Source organism: Pseudopipra pipra, chromosome 3 (genome assembly GCF_036250125.1).
Source record: "Pseudopipra pipra isolate bDixPip1 chromosome 3, bDixPip1.hap1, whole genome shotgun sequence".
NCBI classification, from domain to species: Eukaryota; Metazoa; Chordata; class Aves; order Passeriformes; family Pipridae; genus Pseudopipra; species Pseudopipra pipra.
Genome location: NC_087551.1, coordinates 106,938,207 through 106,960,615, shown reverse-complemented (window position 1 = coordinate 106,960,615; position 22,409 = coordinate 106,938,207). Strand labels below are relative to the sequence as shown.

General features: G+C 37.9%; 1 protein-coding gene across 9 annotated transcripts in view; it reads left to right on the top strand.

Moving 5' to 3' along the window:
- PUM2 (pumilio RNA binding family member 2) overlaps nucleotides 1-22,409 on the top strand; it is a 73,518-nt gene that overhangs the window by 37,116 nt on the left and 13,993 nt on the right. For 6 of the 9 annotated variants that reach the window (XM_064650616.1, XM_064650615.1, XM_064650613.1 and 3 more), the window contains exons 9-13: nucleotides 988-1,127; nucleotides 2,736-2,874; nucleotides 12,216-12,359; nucleotides 13,391-13,672; nucleotides 18,443-18,679. In XM_064650616.1, coding sequence (XP_064506686.1) covers nucleotides 988-1,127; nucleotides 2,736-2,874; nucleotides 12,216-12,359; nucleotides 13,391-13,672; nucleotides 18,443-18,679 — 942 coding nt within the window. The remainder of the gene's footprint in view (nucleotides 1-987; nucleotides 1,128-2,735; nucleotides 2,875-12,215; nucleotides 12,360-13,390; nucleotides 13,673-18,442; nucleotides 18,680-22,409) is intronic. The other 3 variants (XM_064650619.1, XM_064650617.1, XM_064650620.1) reach the window with 2 other exon arrangements.

The following is a 22,409-nucleotide window of genomic DNA, read 5'->3' as shown; positions in this document are numbered from 1 at the left end:
TCTGACTTTCTCTTTCCACTGGACTTTTATATGCAACAATTAGGGCTTTTTTTCTGTTCTGAAAATGTTTGTCCTTAATGAGGTTTCATCTGACGTTATAATATGTATTATTTTCAAAAGATGAGACAGCCTTTCCTGGTATGTTTTCACTTGGTGAAATAATTTTCTAATTTCAGGTTTTCTTATTCCTGGTGGGCATGAGAATAAAGATGGCGTCCAGCATGCTAAAAGGCCCAAACAACAGATAAACTCCAAGCCCAGGAAAATCTCTTAGAAAGTGAATAGATGTCGCTGTGAAACAACACGACTGAATATTCAAGTCCCAGCTAGTGCTCAGACTCGAGCATAACATTTTTTAAAAAAAGCCCTGTATTTCTAGTTGGTGGTTTCACAGGAAAGGCAGTAGATAAAACTAAAATACACGTATACATAATGCATTATCTGTACAATGCTGTGAATATAGAGAGATTATTCTTCTATGGGTTCTGTATCAATAGACTGGAAGAGTTAAGTGTGCCCACTCAGAAGAGCATCATGTAGTATGCAGGGAAGGCAAAGGCAATAGTTATGTTTTTAAGCAAAGGCATAAAGAAAGGACAAATCACAGATGATCAAATTCTCAGCATATCACTCACTATCAGGAGGATGAATTTTGTTCATTCTGTGATGGTCTGAAATGATCTTTTTTTCCAACCATGAAAACTTGATTTTGAATGTTCTTTGATATACAAACTCTGAATGCTTTTAACTTTTTTCTTCGTCATCTGAGTCTCAAAAGGGTGTTTATTCTTTCATAGAGAAGATACGGTTTGGTGTGAATTTTTTAAATTAACTTGTTTGTATTCATGCGTCCTTTCAGTTAATATGGGAATTCATTCTTCTCCATACTGATTTCTCTTTCGACATTTAGAAGGTGGATCGATGAGGGATGCTACAAACAGTTTTTTAACTGGCTGCAATAGATGGAATAATCATGCTTTCTTTTAGGTCCTGCTGTGGTTCCGCCTCAGTATTATGGTGTTCCATGGGGGGTGTATCCAGCCAATTTATTCCAGCAGCAAGCTGCAGCAGCAAACACCACAGCAAATCAGCAAGCGGCTTCCCAGGCACAACAGGGACAGCAACCGGTATGTTCTTTGTGAAGAGCAGATGTGCAGTTTTCTTACGTTACTGATTGTCATTGTCTTACAGCATCCTAAATGTTTAGGTTATTTTACAGCCCCAGTTTTTAAAACAATAAGCATTAAAAATAGTTCCTTTAATTCAGGTAGCGGTGCAGTTACGTGTATGTCTGTACACAGGAAGGTAATGCTTCCTGTGTAGTAAAGTATTGTAAAGTTAAAAACTGATCTAGAAAACTAACATAAGGGGATGAAAAGATGCGTTCTGTTAATTTTAGGAGGATATTGTTTCTTTTGAGCTTGGGAAAAAATTGATCTGTGGGGGGTTTTTTTATAAATTAGCTGGAAACTTGAGTGCTACACATTTTTTTCTGTCTCTTTGAAAAGTAGGGAATTAGTTGTTATCAGGAGTTTTGATGTTCCATGGGGAGGAAGGATTGCCCATATTTTTCTATGAGAGAATAATTGTATTGCAACATCACAATGTACCGTGTTATTTTTGCCTTGGTAAATCAAGAGTGAGCAATTGTTATAAGCACTTGTTGAAATTTCCATTTCTTTAAGTAATTTTAAGAAAATGCTAATTTTCTGTTGTCACTCTGGGTGCATTTTTAAACTATTATATGATCTTTCAGTGTAAACAAATGGCCTTTTTTCACAAAGGAAAACCACAAATTTTCTAATCTTATGCTTGAATGAATGTAAATATTTTAATTTTTTTACCAGCAGTATGGTTAATTTCAATGCCATTCCTAGAAATTTAATATAAGCAGTGGTTCTGAGATACCATGGAATTACAGAGTGATTTCATTACTGTTTTTATATTCAGGTGGATCTTTCTTCCTACTGTTCATTTTTGTCAGTGACCTTCATTGATAACTAAATGTATATCATCTCTATAAAATTAATATCAAATTTATTCAAATCACATATAAGATACTTTGTGGGGATATATTGTGAATTGTATTTCTCCCTTATTTTGGACCTGAAAAAGATGATTTTAACCAAGAGGAACAGAGTGGTTGCAAGAATTTAGATTGCTTTTCCATCAGATTCCCAGAAATACGCTGTCAGAACATAATAAAATATGCCTGTGCTACAAGGTGATGGAGTGTTATGTGAATTTTTAAAACTTAGTGGGTGCATTATTTACAGGACTGTTGGCAGTGGAGTGTTAATTATTTAGACAAGTTACTACAAGCGCTGAAATATTCAGATTTACATCATTCAATTGCCTGGAAATAATGTAAACAAATGTGTTTATCAAGAAGGATCAGGTGTTCAGTTAATAAATAATGTAAGTCATAAATGTATCACTCTTACAGATTTTCTTCCTTACTTTGTACTCATTACCATTGATGGAACATACATGAATCCTGCTGTCCAGAGCAGGGAAGATGTTTTATGGTTGTATTTGTCAGCAAAATAATATATACTTTTTATTCTTTATATGTATATATCCTTGAAAACAAGATGGAGTATTGCCAAAATTAAATTCAGAGCTAAGAGGTATCAAATACACAAAGCAACTGTTCTAGACCTTTTTTAACATATAATGGACTTGCTTCCTTACCTTTTAAGGACGTTCCTTACCTTTTAATTGGCCTTTTCCAGGTTCTGCGTGCTGGAGCAACTCAGCGCCCACTTACCCCCAACCAGGGTCAGCAAGGGCAGCAGGCAGAGTCACTTGCAGCAGCTGCAGCAGCAAATCCAGCTTTGGCTTTTGGTCAAGGTCTTGCTACAGGCATGCCAGGTATGTATGTTATCAGTGGATTAAGAGACTCGCTGAAAGTTACAATATTGGAGTTATTAGGTAACAGATCAACACGGTCCTGTTATGTTTATAAGCTGCTTAGAATTGAGTTTTGTAGCTTCATGTTGTTCAGTTGGTTTAAAATGCTGGCACACTATTCTTGGAACACAAGAAACTCCTCTAGCATTTTTTATTTGGAGCATTTTCTCTGTATTTGCTGTTAAAAATAAATGAACAAGGAGTATCATAGATTTTTGCAAGATAATGTCATATATAATGAACAATAGCATGCTGTCTTCAAAGGTTGTGTGTTCTCTGGTTCCTCTGCAACAGGATGTATTAATTTTTTTTCTATTATAACTTCTTATTTGTGACACAACAGTAATAATATCTAAAATTCAGAATCCAAAATTAGGAAATGTAAAACAAAAGTACTGCTTAATCATCTTTGAAGATCACAACATGCTTGAAGTGGAAGCCCTCTGTCATGGTTGGAGCCTCCTTTTAGTGTGCATGGCTTCTGACTCATCAAGGAGGGGTTCATGTGTCAGGGAATAGTTAGCTTGAAGTTCAGCATCACTTCTAAGTGTTTGGAACAGGTACCCGAGCAAGAACAATTTCGGTATACCTGGCCCTTCTCTTCAATATGAAAGTTAAGAATTTTACGTGGTTAAGTTACATAACATGGATGGTAACTGCATTCCTTTCACCTCTACAAGTTCTCTCCTCGATCGGCACCACTGTGAAATGCCACATGGCCTAGAGAAGGGAGAGGTGTTTGCTGCATGCTCTGGAGCTGCACTGTGCACTTTGTCTCATGTGATCAAATTTTAGACCTCTATCTGCCGAACTGACTGGCTGTTGTGTTCTTCTTGCCTGTTTTATTTTGTAACTGCCATTTCTATTTCTTCTCATCCAGCAGCATCTTCAGCTTTTAGCATCTTTCTCCTAAAATGAGGAACCAACAAAGTACTGTCCTAGCACCTGCCAAATGGTATCTCTGCACCTCACCAAGGTGTGCTAACAGTGAGGCATATCAGAGATGTTATAAGCATCTTTGCACAAGCCTCAAAGGCTTAGCTATACCTTCTTTATTTTTTTGAGAGGGAGTGTTGTGTGGTTTTTTATAGTTACTTATAAGTTCTTACTTTGGGCTTGGAGCATCTGTCTTAATTCAAGAGTAGCTCTTAAAACCCATAAAAAGATCCCCCCTCTAAACAGATGATTCAGAGTTGTTATTACTTTGTGGTCAAATACATAAACTCTGTAGTGCAAGAGCCTGTCCTGTTAGGAAGGTACTTGTAGACTTTTTTTGCTCCTCTGCAAGCCCCAAGAGGTTTTTGGTGAAAGCAGGAACCTTTTTATCTAGTTTCCATTGTAGGTTGCTGCTTTATCCCATCTGTTGCTACATGCCTGGATGGCCAGAGAAGAATTCTTTTGGATATATTTCAGACTGTTCTATAATAAGAACTGTGTGCAACTGAGTTCAGCTCTACTCACCACACTCTTACAGAGAATAGAGCTCAAAGTGTAAACAAAGACATTTATTTTATCAATCATTGTAAAATAGGTTTGTAGTGAGTCACAGGATGTGCTGGTGATTTCTGTTTTTATGTGAAGCAGAAGGATATAGGATGATGAAATGAATACAAGCCATTTTACATGGGAATCCTCATACTGGTTTAGATGTCTGTATTTGAGTGAGATGAGATACTTGGGCTCCATTTATAGCTAGCAAAGAGAAGTAGGAACTTTTAATGTTGATTTGTCTCTCTCTATTTTAGTTACCTGATTTAGAGTTAGGTGAGTTTTGCTCCAGAGATGCCTTTTTCTATTCCTGTACTAAATTGAGTCAAGATGGCTAAATAACATTGCCATACCAAAATGTGGTTCAGCAAATCCCGGGTAGCAGCCACTGAGCAACACATATAAAGTAATAAACAAGAGGAAAATGTGTGGAATTCTTATTTCAATGGACTGAGATGTTTTACAAGAAAGTAAAGGTCCAGATTGAGTTTCAAGCTTTTAAATATTCTTTACAGAGAGAATATTTGTAGTTTGGCTTCACTGTGAGCTAATAAGGGAGAGTGTATTGTTGAGCTTGTCCACGCTGTTGTCCTTAAATTGTTAAAACTGCTTTCTCCTTGCCACAGCCTTCATGTTGGATGACATTAATGTTATCCCAACTATGCAATTGTTTTATTTTCAATTTTGATATATCAAGTATTTCTTTATTAATTATTTAGGAGCTGTATTTCTGTATTGCTTAAGGCACAGATCTCATTCTACATGCAGAGTGAAAGTGTCTGAAATTCAGGTTACTTTTCACATAATGTTGTTGCTAAGTCTCTTTTCAGAAAAGCATAGAATCATAGAATGGTTTGGGTTGGAAGGGACCTTACAGATCATCTCATTCCAATCCCTTGTGGACAGAGAACCTTCCACTAGACCAGGTTACCCAGAGCCCCATCCAGCCTGGTCTTGAACCACACCATAGAGGGGCTGTTCACAGCCTCTCTGGGCAGCTTGTTCCACTGCCTCCCAGTAAAGAATTTGTTCTTAATATCCCATCTGAACCTATGCTCTTTCAGTTTAAATCCATTCCTGCTTCATGCCCTTGTAAAAAGTTGCTCTCCAGCCCTCTGGTAGTCTCCTTTGAGTACTGGATGGCTGATATAAGGTAAAACTTCACATTCTTGTTTAAAATCATTAAATGTGAAATATATTTTACATTAGAATTGTGCAATTACATTTTAAATTCTTCCAGTCCTAATTTAGCAGATCTTTCAGTAACAAAGATTCTTAAAAACCAGAACATTTCTGATTGAATAAATGTGTGAGACAGAGGGCATTCCCAGTTTCATGGTATGGTCAGTGTACATTCTTTTTACGAATAAAACCAGTCCTCATCACAGAAAATATCTAGATTCAGCTTAATTGTCCAGATTCAGCAATCTTGTGACCTCAGTTGTCTAAGGAGCCATTGTGCTCAGTGGAGATCTCCCTTGTGCAGTTACTGTTCAGAGGCTGCAGAGCTGCTCAGCTTACCTTAAAATAGATGTCGAGCAGCAGGTCTGCTGAAACCCTCCAGAGGCTCCACTGACTGCACTGACTGTGTCAGATACAACTTTATGTAATTCACACAGTGAAGTTGTGATGCTGCATCTGGCTTTCAGGTGGGCATATAAAGTGAGTTGTCTGCAAAAAAACCCATGTATAAAACATTAAAATCAACAATTTCTATCTGTTGGTATTGCATTTTTTTTTTAATTACCTAGAAGCATTTGAAGTGTGACATTGCAGTTGGTTGTATGTTCTGTGCCTCCAGGTAATAAGAAGTAGAAATCAAATTTCATTATAAATTTCATATACAGAGAGTTACAGTATGGGCAAAGTTGTAATGGTTATAGGAAGTATAAATTGTTTACTGGTAGGATAGTAAGTTTGAATTTGATTTGTGAGAGGACCCGTGCAGAGATAAGGCTGTGCATATCTTCATCAGAACAAGCAAAAAGTTATAGGGGTTCAGATTTTGGGGACGGAGGGGGTCAGGATGGCATTATTAAAAGGGGCAGATAATTGAGTTGGCAGTAAGAAATGACATGTCTGTTAAATTGTGTAGAGAGAAGTGACAAACTGACATGAATTTGGATGTCATCATCACTGAGAGAAGTTGCATTACTGGATGGGTAAGAGCAACACTAAGGATGGGCAGCACAAACCAAGAGAACAGATTTCCTGCCTCTGATTCTCTTGTTCTTTAAGTACATTCAAGGTTTGTGTGCTAATCCAGAAAGTTTTTCAAAGTCTGTGGGTTTTGGAGACATTTAGAAATCATTTCAGCAAAACACCATATTGATAAACCAGATTGTTTGCTTTTATATTCCCTGCTGATCTGGAGAGAGTAAATGTAGATAGAGCAATTGAACTCTAAAATAAAAGGTGTGATTAGGAAACAGAGTATGTTTTAGTTTTCTGATTGCGGTGGAAGACCACAATAAGCTTCAATGTTGTGGTGGGGGAAAAAGTTTTCCCCCTGGAATTAAAAAAATGGTAACCCCCTGTCATGGTTTGAGATAGCCCCAAAATCCAATTCCCTAGTTCCATCCCCCCTCCCACATCTCAACCTAATGTGAGATGGGCTTTTCCAGACAAAACACACCAGACTCAAAGTGGGGGAAAGGGAAATATATTACAATGACTGTACAAATAAATATAACATCACATTATACGCATGATCACAAACTATCTCTACCATGACATATAGTATTTACAATGGATCAGGTCTCCTCTCCCCTCCAAATAAAAGTCCAGGAGGGAAAGAAGGACAGATCCCTTCCGGTCCTTAAGCAGCAGCTCCTCTTCTGTCCTCCATGCAGCAGTAACTGGGTTGTTGTAGCTGGATCTCTGTTCAACATACACAAGGGGGTCTCCAAGCCCCTCGGCTCTCCTTCGATCCAAGCAAAGGCCTCACCTGTGGACTGCCAGCAGGGACGAGACTCGCATCACCACAGGCATATCACGAAATGCAGGGGCATCTTCGTGAAAGTCCCTTCCTCAGGGGATTCAAATTCCCGTTTGCAGAGCTCTGTGCTCTGTCTCCAGGCAGTGGAGGGGGCGAAGCCCTCCTCCACATTCCTTTGGCTGTCCTGGTCCAGCTTCAGGACGCCTTTGAGCTTCTCAGCTCCTCTCTGTAAGTGCTGTAGCACTCCAAGGCTCTTTCAAGTAAGAGTCCATCATCTTCCTCCTTCCAGGAGGTCTCAAAGGAGTTTTGGGGGGTCTGGTACAGCCTTACCCCAAACTCTGTCTCTCAGCTGCTGGTTCTCTCTCTCTCTCTTTTTCCAGGAGTCTTTTCTCTGGTGCTGCATGTTGCTTCTGCTGCTCCTTCAGTTCAGGTCTTATCTCCTGGCTCTCTGCCACCGTTTTTCTGGTCAGTCCCGGCTGCTGCTCTGTGCTCATGGAGAAAAAACATCTCCCGACATAACTACAGGCACCTAGCCCAGCTTTATGCTGTTCCAGGTCCCCGCAGCCCCCCAGCCAGGGGCTGGGAGGGGGCCAGAGGCCCCAAGGGGCACAGAGCCCCTACCTCGTGGCTCACAACATGGCCACCTCTCCTACAACAACCAAAACTACAACTCTTCTCTTCCGGTCTGGTTGTGATATGTTTACATTTCTGCAGGAGCGCCCATTGGGCAGAACTTCAAAACTTCCAAGGGTTTCCACCCCTTGGGGTCTACCACTTCTCTTAGCCTCTGGGGGAAAACAAGGTCCAAACCACGACACCCCCACGGAGTGGTGACCCTTGGGGTTGAGCCAATGAGCGCTCCTGCAAAATATAAACATACCACAAGCAGACTGGAAGGGAAGGATGTTGTAGTTGTTGTTGGAAGAGAGTGGCCATGTTCTGAGGCCACGAGGAGAAGGGGCCCGGAGCCCCACTGGGGGCTGGGCCACCCCCAGCCCCATCTGGGGGGCTGCAGGAACCTGGAATGGTGTTAAGACTGGGCCAGGTATCTGTAGCCAAGAGCTGGGGGGAGTTTCTCCCCTGTGAGCAGCAGCGGGAGACACTGAGAGTGGTGGCAGAGCAGCAGTGGACGGAGAACAGTGGCAAAGAGCCAGAAAGAGATAAAGAGCAGCAAACAGGCATTGCAGCCAAGGCAGGAAGACACAGAGATCTCTAATGGAGAGAGAGAAAATGAAGACTAAACTCTATGGAGAGAGTTGGGGTAAGAACTGAACCAAACCACCCAAAATCCCTTTGAGACCTCTCCTAGGAGGAGGGAGATGGACTCTGGCTTGAAAGGAGTCTTAGAGTGCAGCATGCACCAAAGAGAGGAGCTGAGAAGCTCAGGCATCTTGGAAAACTGAACCAGGACAACCAGATGGAATGCAGAGGGGTGACCTTGGCCCCCCCCCCGCTGTTGCTGCTAAGCTAGCAGCCTGAGACAGAGCACGGGAGCTCTGCAAGGGAGCTTGAATCCCCTGAGGAAAGGGACCATCACGAAGATGCCCCTGCACTTTGTGGTATGGCGTGGTGACGTGAGCTTGTCCCTGATATCTCAGTCCACGGAAGAGAGGGGGGAGAGGAGACCCCCCTTGTGTGTAATGGAAGGAGATCCACCTACAAGAGTCCAGCTACAGCTGCTGCATGGAAGACAGAAGAGAGGCTGCTGCCCTAAATGTGGAAAGGATCTTTCCTTTTCCCTTCTGCACTTTTGTTGGAGGGAGAAGAGATTGATCCATTGTAAATACTGATTTATTTAAGGAGAGATAGTTAAGATTCTATATGATGTATTATAATATTTATGTGTATAGTGATTGTAATATAATTCCCTTTTCCCCCCATGTTGAGTCTTGTGTTGTGTCTGGAAAACCCATCTCACACTAGGTTGAGATGTGGGAGGGGGGCTTGGACTTGGGAATTGGATTTTAGGGGTCTCAAACCAGGACAAATGTGAAGGCACTGAAGTAAGCTTTGATAATTGTTAAATGGGAGGGGAAATTGCACAGGCACGGGGAGAGAGAATGATGTGATGGAGAGGTAATAAAAACTGAAACAGGAAGAGAGAGGGAATTAGAGGAGAAGATCTGCCAAGTCACCACCTTATCTTTGATAAGAAAGAAGGCTGGGGAAGTTTTTATCTTTGTGCTCACCTTTGTGGGATGAGGCACAAAGTTTGTGGAATAGTGTGAAGAAAGGGAAGATTTAAGTTTTGCTATGAGAGCTGTCCTTAGATTACTTAATCTGATCTGAGATGGTCTCTCTGAAATTATATTTTTGATGTCAAAGCAAATAATTTTATACCTTTGAGGCTGTAGATGCACTTAGCAAAGTTTTAGCAATTTCACAAGTAGTCCTACATTGCTTTGTTTTGGTAGATTTAAGTAGAAAGCTGAGGCCTTCTATTTCGGGTCAGAATGTATTCATTTCTGAGATTGGGAACACAGATGCACCCATCAGTTTTCATGCATAGCTTGAACCTTCTGTATAGACAGTATCTTGATGCTATTGACCTAGCCTGTCATTACTAATTTAAAGTGCCCTGTCTGTGGGTGGATCACAGGTTAAGATAGTGACAGGGAAGTGTCAAGTGAAATTGGGCATCTTGTAGTGTAAAGAGCAAGTCCAAGTTGCTTCCATTTTTTAATTTAGCAGCCATACAAGTAAATTATTTTAGAAATTCTAATATTAGTGTATTAAACGGCATTAGTATTAATGTCAGTAAATTTAATTTATGTAAAATTGTGAGTTATCCCCTCCCCAAAGTATTTTGCATTGGAAAATAGGCTCGTTTACATCATGGGCCTGAAGTCATATATAATGCTGTATATTAGTTTCAGATGAGCACAAGGGTGTAAACATATGATCAGTGCTTTTTTTGTAGAGTTACAGCATTATCCATGGGTGTGTACGTTTGTGGACAGAGTAAATACTGGTAGATATTGGCCAATTCTGAGCTCTGAAGAAGTGGAAGTAGAAATTATGTAGGTACTAGTAATTAAACATTGCTAATGTATGCAGGTGCATGTTATTATAAAAAGGTTTCCTACTGTGTCACTAATCTTCTAATATTTTATGATGTGTTCTCTACAGAACTGCAGTAGAACAGACAGCAATCACTCATCTTTCATACCTTGGAAATGTTGCAGTCTTTGTTAGTGGTGAAGGTAGAGCAGCATAGCACATTTTTATAGGTGGAAGAGTCAGTGGCAGTTATACCAAAGGTTTCATAATGAATTCAATTGTAAAAATATGTTGTGGTTGTTTTTAACTAGCCAAACTTTCAGACAAATGCTGTGGAGGACAATTGCCTTCCTTTGCTGTTGGTGGGAAAGAGAAGGTAAATAGAATGCAAATCAAATAGTGAGCAGTGAGAACAAACAGGTTTGTAACAGTATAGTAATGACAATTTTTCATAACAGTATAGTGCATTCACCTCCAGAACCGTGAGTTGAACCTAAAGATCTGGATTTTCATTGCTCCTCTCTTGTTCAGTTACTCTGAGTCACCTTTGTATCTTTACATTTTCTTAGTATGAGAGAATTTGGACCAGTGTCTCCAGCTTCCCTGCAGAGCACCAGGCCAGTAGGCAGATGATGTTTCCATCTCTTTTTTTTGGAGCAAGGTGTCCAGGTAGAAGAGATTACAGAGCTGTTTTAGAAACTGAGGAGGAGAAATTATGACTTGGAAAGCTGGTGATTGTGGTACTTACCTGAAATTGGAGGCCCAGGTCTTTATGTTCCATTTGCATTTCAGAGAGAACTCTGCTAGACCTAGTTCTGAAGATACATGGCAACTGATATGAACAACTTAGAATAGTATGCAAAATCTTTGTTCTTACATGCACAAAAATAGATGTGTGATTTTTGCAATCTTGGCTTTTTTGTTATTAGCATTAGTATGGATATGAACATGGGAGGAATATGGAAACTCTGTTGGGTTTTTTTTATTGCTTTATATAAGAATAGCCAACCTAACAATTGGACATCGTTATATTTTAATTGACAGCACCCTTTCTCGGGTTATCCTGGCTCATCTCCAGTTTTTTAAGAATTCTTATTCCAATTCATCTACTTCACTATAAAGTGTCAAGAGCTTTAAAATGAATTCTCTTGTTCTTGTCCTAAATGAAGTTCTTCTGTTTTGCTTTTTTTGTTTCTTTTGCTGTCCTTCATTCATATATTGTATCTGTTTGCTTTCCTACTGCTTGCTTTTTTCCTTTTTCAACTCCTCCTTTTATCCCCCAATTCCCTCTCTTAGCTGTCAGCTGAATTAAGTGTTATACTTGGATTACAGCCTTTTATTCCCATTAAACTGACTGGTACAAGGTAGTCCTGCACATACAACATTCCTTTCCTAATGTGCTTTTGCAGATGGACTTCTAAGTGTGGCTGGGTAATGTATGGAATTGCCAAACTTTGCATTTAGTTCAGCCCTTTAATTGTACAGACTTCAATAGCTTTTCCATGTGCAAAGAAGTACAAGAGAAAGTTGATTCGATAATGATCCAGATATGGTTAGTTGTGTTGTGCCTGTACCTTCTCACTATACTGTTAGAACTTAAACCTTGACAGTAAATTCAACTTTAGATAACTAAATTTAGCTGTTATTCTAGTTGTAAAATATTAAATGAAGCATTTCTAAGTCCAGCTTTGTCACAGTGTTTTACAGCATTCAACTGTTTTTTCATTTTAAAGTCCAGTTGCCTTTCAAGGGCAATGTGGAAGAAAAGATCTGGTTTTGTCCTTGTAGTTTGTGGTTAGAATATTTCCAGGAGAGAAGAAATGCTGCTTATATGAGACAGTCTGTACTACTAATCTTCATCTTCTGTGTTGTGTAGGCTATCAAGTGCTGGCTCCCACTGCCTATTACGATCAGACTGGTGCCTTAGTAGTAGGCCCTGGAGCGAGAACTGGCCTTGGTGCACCAGTCAGATTGGTGGCCTCAACTCCTGTTCTAATCAGTTCTGCAGCAGCACAGGCAGGTAAGTGTTTGATCCTGCATGGAGGTTTCTTTCACTTCTGTACTGAGTCTTAACAGTAATGTTGATTAGTATTTGATATTATTGATGTTTTCTATGCATCTGTGACGTTTCCTAGTTGTGAAGTATATACCGTGCATGCTTCCTTTCTTACTTTGTCTCCTCCTGTTCTCTGAGACTGCTGTTTCTCAGATGTGGTTTTCCATTTTTAATTCAAATTTGGAGTCCTCTCCCCATACATATACAGGCATGTTTCTGCAAATGTTGTTACTTGTCAGATAGGAACATTTTCTCCTTCCGCTGCCCATGCATATAACATGCACTTCTCATCAGTCCTCTAAATGGTGTCCTCTAGGAAGCATCATTTCATTGCTTCGGCCTGGCAGAAGATGGACTGCTCTGGAGCCTTGCTATGCTTTTCTTCTGAAAGTATTTTGTCCTGAAAAGTGTGACAAGGAAAATAAGTATAGAACGGACAGCAGAAGAGGAGAGTTAGTTATATCAAAAGTCTCTAGTTTTCATCTTTTTTTTAATCAGTTCTAAGATCTAGTACTACTTTACTGAACCATTTATTGCATTTGTTAAATTAAAATCCAAAATACTAACCCCAGATTAAATAACTTAATCTGTTCAGAAAATTAGATTTTAAGTTAATCTATAAGCTTCTTTCTCTATGCAGAACTCGCTTCTGACATTAGTAGCTGGAGATGTCTTTGAATGACTCTTAGCTGCAACTCTGCTATTGCAACTTTGGATATAAAAAGTTCAGTAAACAGTAATGTGTTTACACTGAAAATTCCCTCATTTACATTAAAAGTTCTACAGCCTTGATTAGCCTACATCATATGCTGTCTTCATTTTTTTCCTTGAGTAATTAAGATTGTGTAATACTACAAAGTTTCTTTTAGTCCTTTAATATATGAATTTCTGCTTGTTTAAGAGAGCTTCAAAAAATACAGTTTAGCTCTGAATAGTCCATTTTCAGTCAGAAATGTTTGAGAGAGTAATTATGATTGAAAACGTGTGTTTTACAGCTGCAGCTGCTTCAGCTGGAGGAACAGCAAACAATCTCGCGGGAGCCACGAACGGTCTATTTCGGCCACTTGGTGCCCAGCCACAACAACAGCAACAGCAAACAAATAGTAGCCTACAATCCAATTCATTTTATGGCAGTAACTCTTTGACCAGTAACTCCCAGAGCAGTTCCCTTTTTTCACATGGTCCTGGCCAACCAGGAAGCACATCTCTTGGCTTTGGAAGTAGCAGCTCTTTAGGAGCAGCTATCGGCTCTGCACTTGGTGGATTTGGCTCATCAGGTAGGTTGTTAATATAGTGAGGACATTCTGTGAGACTTTTGTGTTAAGCAAAAAAATGTATCTGCATCAGGCATACACGTAGATGTCTACAAAGAATGCAAAAATAAGTTATTCAAGTTTAAAACAAATTATAGGGGAGTTAAAAGGGTTTTTTAAGTTCACTCGGGCTCTGTATACAAGATGCATTTTTTAACAATATCTTGTAGTCATAGATCTCTCCAAAATACTTCTCCATACTGATCGCTGTACTCTGGCCCAGAAGTTTGTTACTGTTTTTTAGTAAGCCTGCTTTTATTTTCAAGGAGGTCTTTATTCTGTGCTTAAAATAACAATTGATGATATTTGCAATATGCATTCTTTTGTTGTAATTTTCATGTCAGGAAAATTCTTAATTTTTTTTCAAACAAATTAAATAGCATATGACTTTCTAAATTTGATCTAATATTGAAATGTTTGTTTTATAGGATTTATAAAATAAAAATGCTTAATACACAAGAATAATCCTTGTTAACTCTAGTAAGTTTAATCTTAGATTTAGTTAAGCCTAAATAGTTTTGTACAGATCTGGGGCCTTAAATTATTTCAAAATGCTCCTAAATATTATCAACCCATTTATATTAAAAAAAAATTAAAATAATTGTTTTTGTCATGTTTCTGCTGTGTAGCAGAAATTTCGTATTCATACAGTTTTTAAACATGTGAGGTAGGTTTTCTTATGTTCCAGATTCAGTATTAGTGAGGCAAGAGAAACACCATTTTTTTAAAGACTATTTCCTTTGGCTATTAATCTCTAGGTTTACAGCACTGAATTGCCTCTTATTAATATTATTCTTTTAATGAAATCAGTGAAGCATGTTTATAATCTTATATATCTTGCAGATGGGTAGAAATTGGGGGAAATGTATGTACTCTAACAGTATTTTTTTTCAAAATTAAATGCCCTAAGGAAAGTAATTTTTTAAAAAAACCCAAATATTGAAAGAAATGTTAAAAATGAAGAAAAAAAGAAGGAAAAACATGCCCTTCAGTGTTAAGACATGATATTTGTTATTTGGTAACTAAGTGTAAGTGACTAATGACATCAAATATACTGCAAGCCAACACAGTTTTTCTTAGTGTTGTTTTTCATAAAATAATTGGAAAAATTATTTACTTTTACAAAACTAATGCTGGGAAATCCAGAATCAGGTTTTTACACTGATCCTCTCTAATATTTCATTTTAAAAAGGAGACTCAAAACATTCCATTTTTAATTAAAAAAAAAAAAAAAGACAAATTTTGAGGCTACTCAGTTGTGTAAAGTTTCTTAGTTTTCCTTAATGCCACAGCAGGTAAATTTTATTTACAAAGTAATTATGCTTTCCAAGTGCTATATTCTGTAATATAACTTGTCCTGAGCTACTTGCAGGATTTCAGTGAATCCTTAGCAGGTGTATTTCACTCTAGGTACAGTTTCAATACATTGGTAGATAATGATGATAAGTATATCTGCATTTTAATGCAGTGCATCCATTTAAGCCTCTAGATAAAATAGATTTAAGTTATGAAAGTTTTTATCCAGCTTTATCATAAGGACCTTCACAGAACACAAATTTTAGTTGTATATCTACTTAAGAACAATCAGCATAGTTCTTTCTGGTGCAGGAGAGGAAGCCTTTTTCTTGTAGCAAAGGTCAGTTCCAGAGCTTTGTCCAAAGCCCTGAGCATGGAGAGCACATGCTGAAATCTTGCAGTATCTGAGGTGATTTAATTAGCATGGCAGTATCCACAGGGAAGCAGGAACCCTGTGCTTTTGCAGTTTGAGAAGTGCTGATGAAAGGTGCTATCTAAACTTGAAATATTTTTAGTGGTATTATTAGAATAAAAGTATATTGAAAGTGCCCTTCTGCCAAGTATAAATTGTACTTGCTCTAATAGCCACTTAAAAAAATGCTTTCTGATAATTTATTTTTTAGAGAGCTCCTGAGCTATATATATATATATATATATGAATTGAATTACACAGATGAATACTTACAAAAATGGTATTAAATGCATGTTGAGGCAAATTGAAAACAAGGTTAATTTTTTATCTGCCAAGGTTTCAACTTCTTTGTAACTCCCCTCAGTGTGTTGAAAGGGTTGAATTTCAGTTAAAATATAGCCATGAGTACTGATAGATGGCAGTACACATCTTGCCCTTATGTTTTCAGTTTTTGCAGGGAGGAAAAAAAATAGCTCTACAAAAAAATGTAAAGGTGAGCATGTTGTAGCTTGAATGTCTGAACAAAGTAACAACTGGAAGTGGCAAACATAACCTATGTTGCTGTAATGGCTGTATGTACTTACAGTCTCTGTTCTTTTATATTAAAGTTATTCATCCTCCATTTTAAAGGTTTAGGTACATGATGATAAGTTACTGCAGCTTAACAGGTAGCCGAGAATTAGATCAACTGTGACAGCTTTCCAAATGCCTTCTCCTGGCTTGTAACAGCTGTAGAGTAATTGCATTAGATTAGGCAGGGGCAAAGAGGAGTAAGCTAGTGCAAATTATCTGCTGGGTTTTGTGAGCTTTGCTTGTGTGTGTGAAAATGTAGCTCAGCTGCATTTGGTAACTTGGTAAGCTGCAGTAATTTAGCTGAGTAAGAAACCCTGAAAGATGGAAATACAACAATCCATCGTGTAGCATTGTATTAACATTTATGTGGTTTACTGAGCCAGAACCTGTAGAGCTGGTCTCAAAGCTTGAGATTTCTTTCAACTGTTGCCTTAATTTGCTCTTCTGGTTTCTTATTCTCAATCTCCTTGCCTAGTTAGTCCAGTATCTTTTCCTTCTGGCTTCTCCTCTAGTATGTCTTCCTTCCCAGTTTCCAGGCAACATTTATCTCCTACTTCCCCCTCCTAAATATGTTTCTGTTTCTGCTCGTACTGTGTGATGTTCCCATCATCAGCTTATTATTCCAGTCTTTTTGCCCCACGGTCACATATACCTTCTAGAGCCTAACTTTTCTTCAGATCTGCTTTCTTCTCATCCTCACTGAAAGTGCTTTCTAGTTTTTCTTGCAGTCTCCTTGTTGGCTCCTTTGTCTGACCTTTCTCTCCTCCTTCTTCTGGTTTCCTTTTTTCTCTTTCCTCCCTCCCTAGTCTATTTCTTGTGTTTGGCTTTTGTCTCCTCTGCACTTGAAATAGAAAATATCCTTTCCACATTGCCTGATGGGCCTTCCCAACACAAGGTGGAATCTTGGACAGCAGTTTCAAGAGTCTGTTTTTGACATGGCAGACAGAAGCCTAGAAATTCAATTGCAGGGAAAAACCTTTATCAGCCATCTCAGAAGCACTGTGTATGGTCAGGAGTTTTCAGCTATGAGTCTGTAGCAGATCTGTGCTGAACTGGGATGAACTGTGATTTTGCAGAGATTTTTAGTTCAGTCAAAGAGAGTGAAAATAAAGGTCTCCTGTTGCTGGCATATTTGGTCTGACTACATGAAAACTTTACCTTCTCGAATAGGTAGCTGGATTATTTTAATAAGGATAAAACACTTTTCCTTGACAATATTTCTGAAATGACAGTGTTTGGACAGAAGTTCTTTGAAAAATGGTGTCCGAGTAAGTACCTGCTGTGAAAAAATATTAGCCAAGTTACTAATGTGATGAGAAAACAAATCAGTTTCTTAAAGTTGAAGTATCAGGTGACCTTTATATTGGGCCATTACTTTATATTGGACCATGCTGCCAGCTTTAGTAGAAAGGTACTTAAAAAGGGTAAAGATTATGGAAATATAAATTCCAGCCTTTCCTTTTTAAATTGAAGTAGAAATCAATTTTCCAAATTCAGCTTAAGAAACATATTTGTTATTAAAATATCCATAATCTTGTTTTTTTTCATAAGTTCATTTGTTCAATGTTCTAGTGTTTAAAATAAGCACTCTAGTTTAATATTTCACTAGTATGCAGCAGATACTAGAATTTAACATTTCTAAAAATTTTTTATTGTTCTCCTAATTTGTCCTAGACTGTTCATCGCCCTGCTGAATGATGCTGTGCAGGATAACCAGTCCTTCACTAATACATTGTTATCCAAAGCCTCTAGTCTAATTTGACTTTCAGAAACACTGGTAGCAGTAAAATCACATTTTTAATTTCTCACCTTAATTTTCCTATCTCTGCTCTGCTTCTCGTCTTCTTCTTAGCCTGTTCCCTCTTTTCAAAATACTTCTTTGAGAACCGTAATTCTCATAGGGAATTTTAAGTAGTCATTTTTTTCCTACAGGTGAGGGGTTCACAAACAAGAGGAAGTTCAGAAACAGCTGAACAGCAACATAGATCATTCTGTGAACCCTTAAACAACAAGTAATTGCCTCTAGACTTTTTCCTGAAATGAGTATCACTGTCTGACTAATAATTTATGATGGAAAAAGTTTTATCAAAGAATTTCGTGGAAATATTTTTAGAATCATTTATTCTATAGAGTGACAGTGTAATCTAATCTTACAAATTCCATATGTCTCCCGAAGCCTGAAGCCAGGCAGTTAAAACAGAGTACTGCAATATTACTGTGAGAAGTCTAGTATGAAATGTTGAAAGAGTGGACATTGGTGAAATTACTTGCCAGTGGTGTGTTTATACCCACTTAGATTTACTTAAAAGCATGTGTGGTTATCACAGTAATTGTCTTTGTCGTAACGATTGCTGTAATTATTGTGATCGCATCTGTTGTTGCCCAGCTGTAGTTGGGGATAGGTTTTATTCAGTTGACACTGTGTAATTAGGGTCTTTTTATTTCTTCTTCAGTTGGCAGTTCTGCAAGTAGTAGTGCCACAAGGAGAGATTCTCTATCTACTAGCTCTGACTTGTACAAAAGATCTAGTAGCAGCCTAGCACCCATAGGGCAGCCATTTTACAATAGTCTGGGATTTTCCTCCTCTCCAAGTCCAATAGGCATGCCTCTGCCAAGCCAAACGCCAGGACATTCACTTACGCCACCGCCATCACTTTCATCACATGGATCCTCATCCAGTTTGCATTTAGGTAAAAAAAACAAAAACAAAAAACCAAAAAAACACTTTTTGTTTGTATGTGTGTATGTATTTCTATGTGTAAAATATATGTTGCATAAGAGATGTCACATTACCTTTGCTGTTAAACAGTTTTGTAATGAAGAAAGGTGAAGAGCACGCTCAAATGCTCATTGATTTGACAGTGGAGAGCACTCAGCTTTTGGCAGTATTGGGCCAACAACTGATTTTTCTTCCCTTGCAGAATCCCGATAGAGAGCCCAGTAAGAATTATTGGTGCTTTTTCTATTATGTTTCCACAATATGACAAGCAAAGGTGCATTAATTTTGTTTCTCCTTCAGTGTGTTACCACTTTAAAGACATTTTAAGATGATGTGTTTAGCAGTGAAGTGACTTTCACTCTAGTGCCCCTTACCATGATAAAGTAGAAGAGTGAGCGGTGCTCTCAATGTAAAATGTGTTGAAAGGTGATTTTTGAATCAGTCAGCCTACAACTCATGGCCCAGGTGGTTGGGCAGGAAGACAGTTTATCACAAGGCTGGTGGAATTAAAAAAAAAAAGGCATTTGTGAAAGAAGTAAAAAAGGCATTGTCAGTGGTGGCTCTCTGTTATCAGATCTGTTTTTTAAAGGAATGCTGATAATAATCTCTTAGAAATTTTTTTGGCTACTTAGATGACATGGGAGCTCAACCCTTCTCTAAAAAAATTAAAAATAAAATAAAATTAAAAATCTAAAAAAACCCCACCACAGTCTAGAGTATATTTAGAAAATAATGCCTCTAACCTGAGGTTACCTGATAAACTTTTTCTTTTTTTACTGCGAATATTTTTGGTCATTTAATTTGGATGCTAAAATCATACAGTGAAACTGGATATAATTCAAGATTGAGTTGCCTGTTGCTCCAATTACTGTTCAGGGCACAGTTCTATGCTTGCAATAGGCAACCTAATTTCCTATACTTCTCTTAGTGCAAATAAAACAGGAAAAAATTTTCAGAAGTGTCTACCAGGATACACTTTAAGTGAGAAATGTGTGAGTGATTTGTATAACGAGGTTAAATAATTAAAATATATTACGTTTACAGTTCAGTATCACCTTCATGGTTAAGTGCTGAATACCCGAACTAAAACTGGGCAAGGGGATGTTTCAGCACGTTTTATTTTTTTTTACTTACCTTTTTTCCTTTTTCAGGTCTACAAAGTGCACCTTTGGGCTGAGACCAAGCATGGAAAGTTTCAGCCCAAATGGAGGCTTTTGAGAAAGTTCTGAACATCTGACAATGGGGTTATCATGGAAATCTTTTTCTTTCTTTCTTTTCAAAGTACTCTCACAATAGTTTTCATATTGCTGAAAACTATACTTAAATCAAATTTTGGAAGGCATTATCTAAAATTTAAAACATTCAAAGTTTTGTGTTGTTTCACATTTGATAAATGTTAAAAGACTTTTTTTCAGTTCTGAGAAAATAAGCTGTGATCAGTATAGAGGATTGCCTCTATCAGCAGAAATTGTTAAATACTGACTTCGACCCATTTCAAACTGTTTGGCAGTGTGAACCAAGCCTAATAGTTTGTTAAAATCATGTACTAGATCAGTGTGTAATGGCCAGAATATACAGTTGTACTCTGAAAATTGACACAACCTCGTTGGCTTCCATGTGTCCTCTTCATCTGCCAAGTGAAGTGGACCTTGATTACTGGTAAACTTTTTGCTACGTTACCAAATCAATCTGAAATTTGGAAATGGAGGTAGTTTGGATATTTGCTTTCACAAAAGACACAGTAATTTTTTTAGCCTTTCCTGCACCTCTACCCTGTGTCATATTTTTGCAGTTATATCCAAGGTGCACCATGTCAGAGTTAAAGACTTATTTCTGCAGTTAATTGTCTGTCCTGTTACATTTATTCTGGTTTGTTCATCAACCACTCCTGGAAGCATGTATTTTGTTCTCACATATAAAAAAATTTTAAAAAAAAAGTAAATCAAAGTTTTCTCACCAAATGAGAAGTTATACCTGAAATCAAACAGTGGCAGTATATTTTAAGAAGGATATGATTATCATGTAGTCACTTTTCAGAGTAGAACAACATTGTAAGTTCATGTCTGCATGCAGTTTCCATTGGTATTCTGATAATGCCTGTCAAACACAGCTCTCCCTCCACCTTCAAAACTTGTCCTACCTGCTTGTATCAACAGGTTCAGCTAAGTTTAACTCCTGTTTTAAAATGGGCATCAAACTCGGTTGCTCCTGTTTCAGCCACCAGAATCTAGAGCACAATACTGGGAAAGGGTGCATGATTTTATAACCCCTTTGTCAGACACTGCTGCAATTTGTAGCTTAAAAGACCAATTTCCCTTTTACAAGAAATTAATGATATTTTACTGTTTTCATCTCTTCTCACCAACTTTTATCCAATATCCTAAAATAGGAATGTGCTAATGACTTTGTGCTAGTGTCAGTTTTCCTATATTTAAAGGGATTTGTCAGTTGTCTGTAACTGCTTCTTTACTGTAATCAGTTGGAGCAGTAAGGTCATGAATTTGAACTACCCTTTCACTCCCAGGGACAAAGAACTGCAAGAGGAAGTATTTTTCCTATGTCATAAAAATCCTTTTAGGTTGGTAGTGCTTACTCTAATGGTACATTGCAGCATTAGTGTAGAGAAGGATTTTTAAATTCTGGGCTTTTTGAGGTAATTATTTTCTGTGTTGCAAGCCAAGCTTGTTAGTAGTTTGGATTGATGTTGTTTTATCTTCAGAGGTGGTCATTGTGGGTAAGAGTAAAGGCCTCTTGGCCAAGGCAGAATGGGGAGCTTTGCTTGGCCTCTGCTGTTGTACCTACTCTGTAGGGCTGCAGTAAAACAGGCATAATAAGCACTTCCATCAATTCCTAAAGTATACACAACGTGTACATAGATATGTGCAATTCTGTTTTCCATATGAAGATGAAACTTCTAGCTGAGGATGAGATGAAGCTACTTTTTTACAAATGAACAAATACTTTATAGAATGTTACTAGAAAATACTGCTGACACAGTAAATACTGTAAAAACAGTTACTGTGCGGTAGATCTGGTTTCTGTCTTAAGTAGAAACAAATGAAAAAACACTTTGATAAGTACTAACAGACTAATGCTATCAAAATAAATGTGCCTAAATCTAGTTTTTAATAATTTTTTTCATGTTCTCCTTAACATTAAATACGCTATCCGTGTTAAGGAGTTAATAATTTTACATGCTTTGTGTTTTTAAAGCTTAGTAAGATGCTGGTTTAGATGATCTATATCCCCTTTATATCTCTGTGCCTTCTCTATGGACTAGCCACAGGGATTTAGGTTCAATTAAACTGTAAAACAACTTAATATTATTCAGTGCATCTTCGTTTTATGAGACCAGAAGTGATAGCTAAATGATTATGTGAAGAATGAACTGCACGCTTTATTCCCCAAGAGTTTGGAATTGTGTGGCTATACTGATGCCTAATAAGTATTTAAATTTTTTAATGCTTTATTCAGTAGGGTATGTTCCCCAAGTACCTTATAATAAGACCTAGTTCCTAGTTTGGAATCAGAATCTGTAAAACAAGTGTCCCGAGTTCTTGAAGAGCATGTGGATGCTGCAGGCTAACCAGAAGGATTCGGGTAACTAGAATTCAGGTTTCAGGTGTTTTTTTTCTAAGCTGTTGACACTGTTTTCAGGAAGGAGACCAGGTATCTGTAATGTCCACACAAATGCTTTGGGG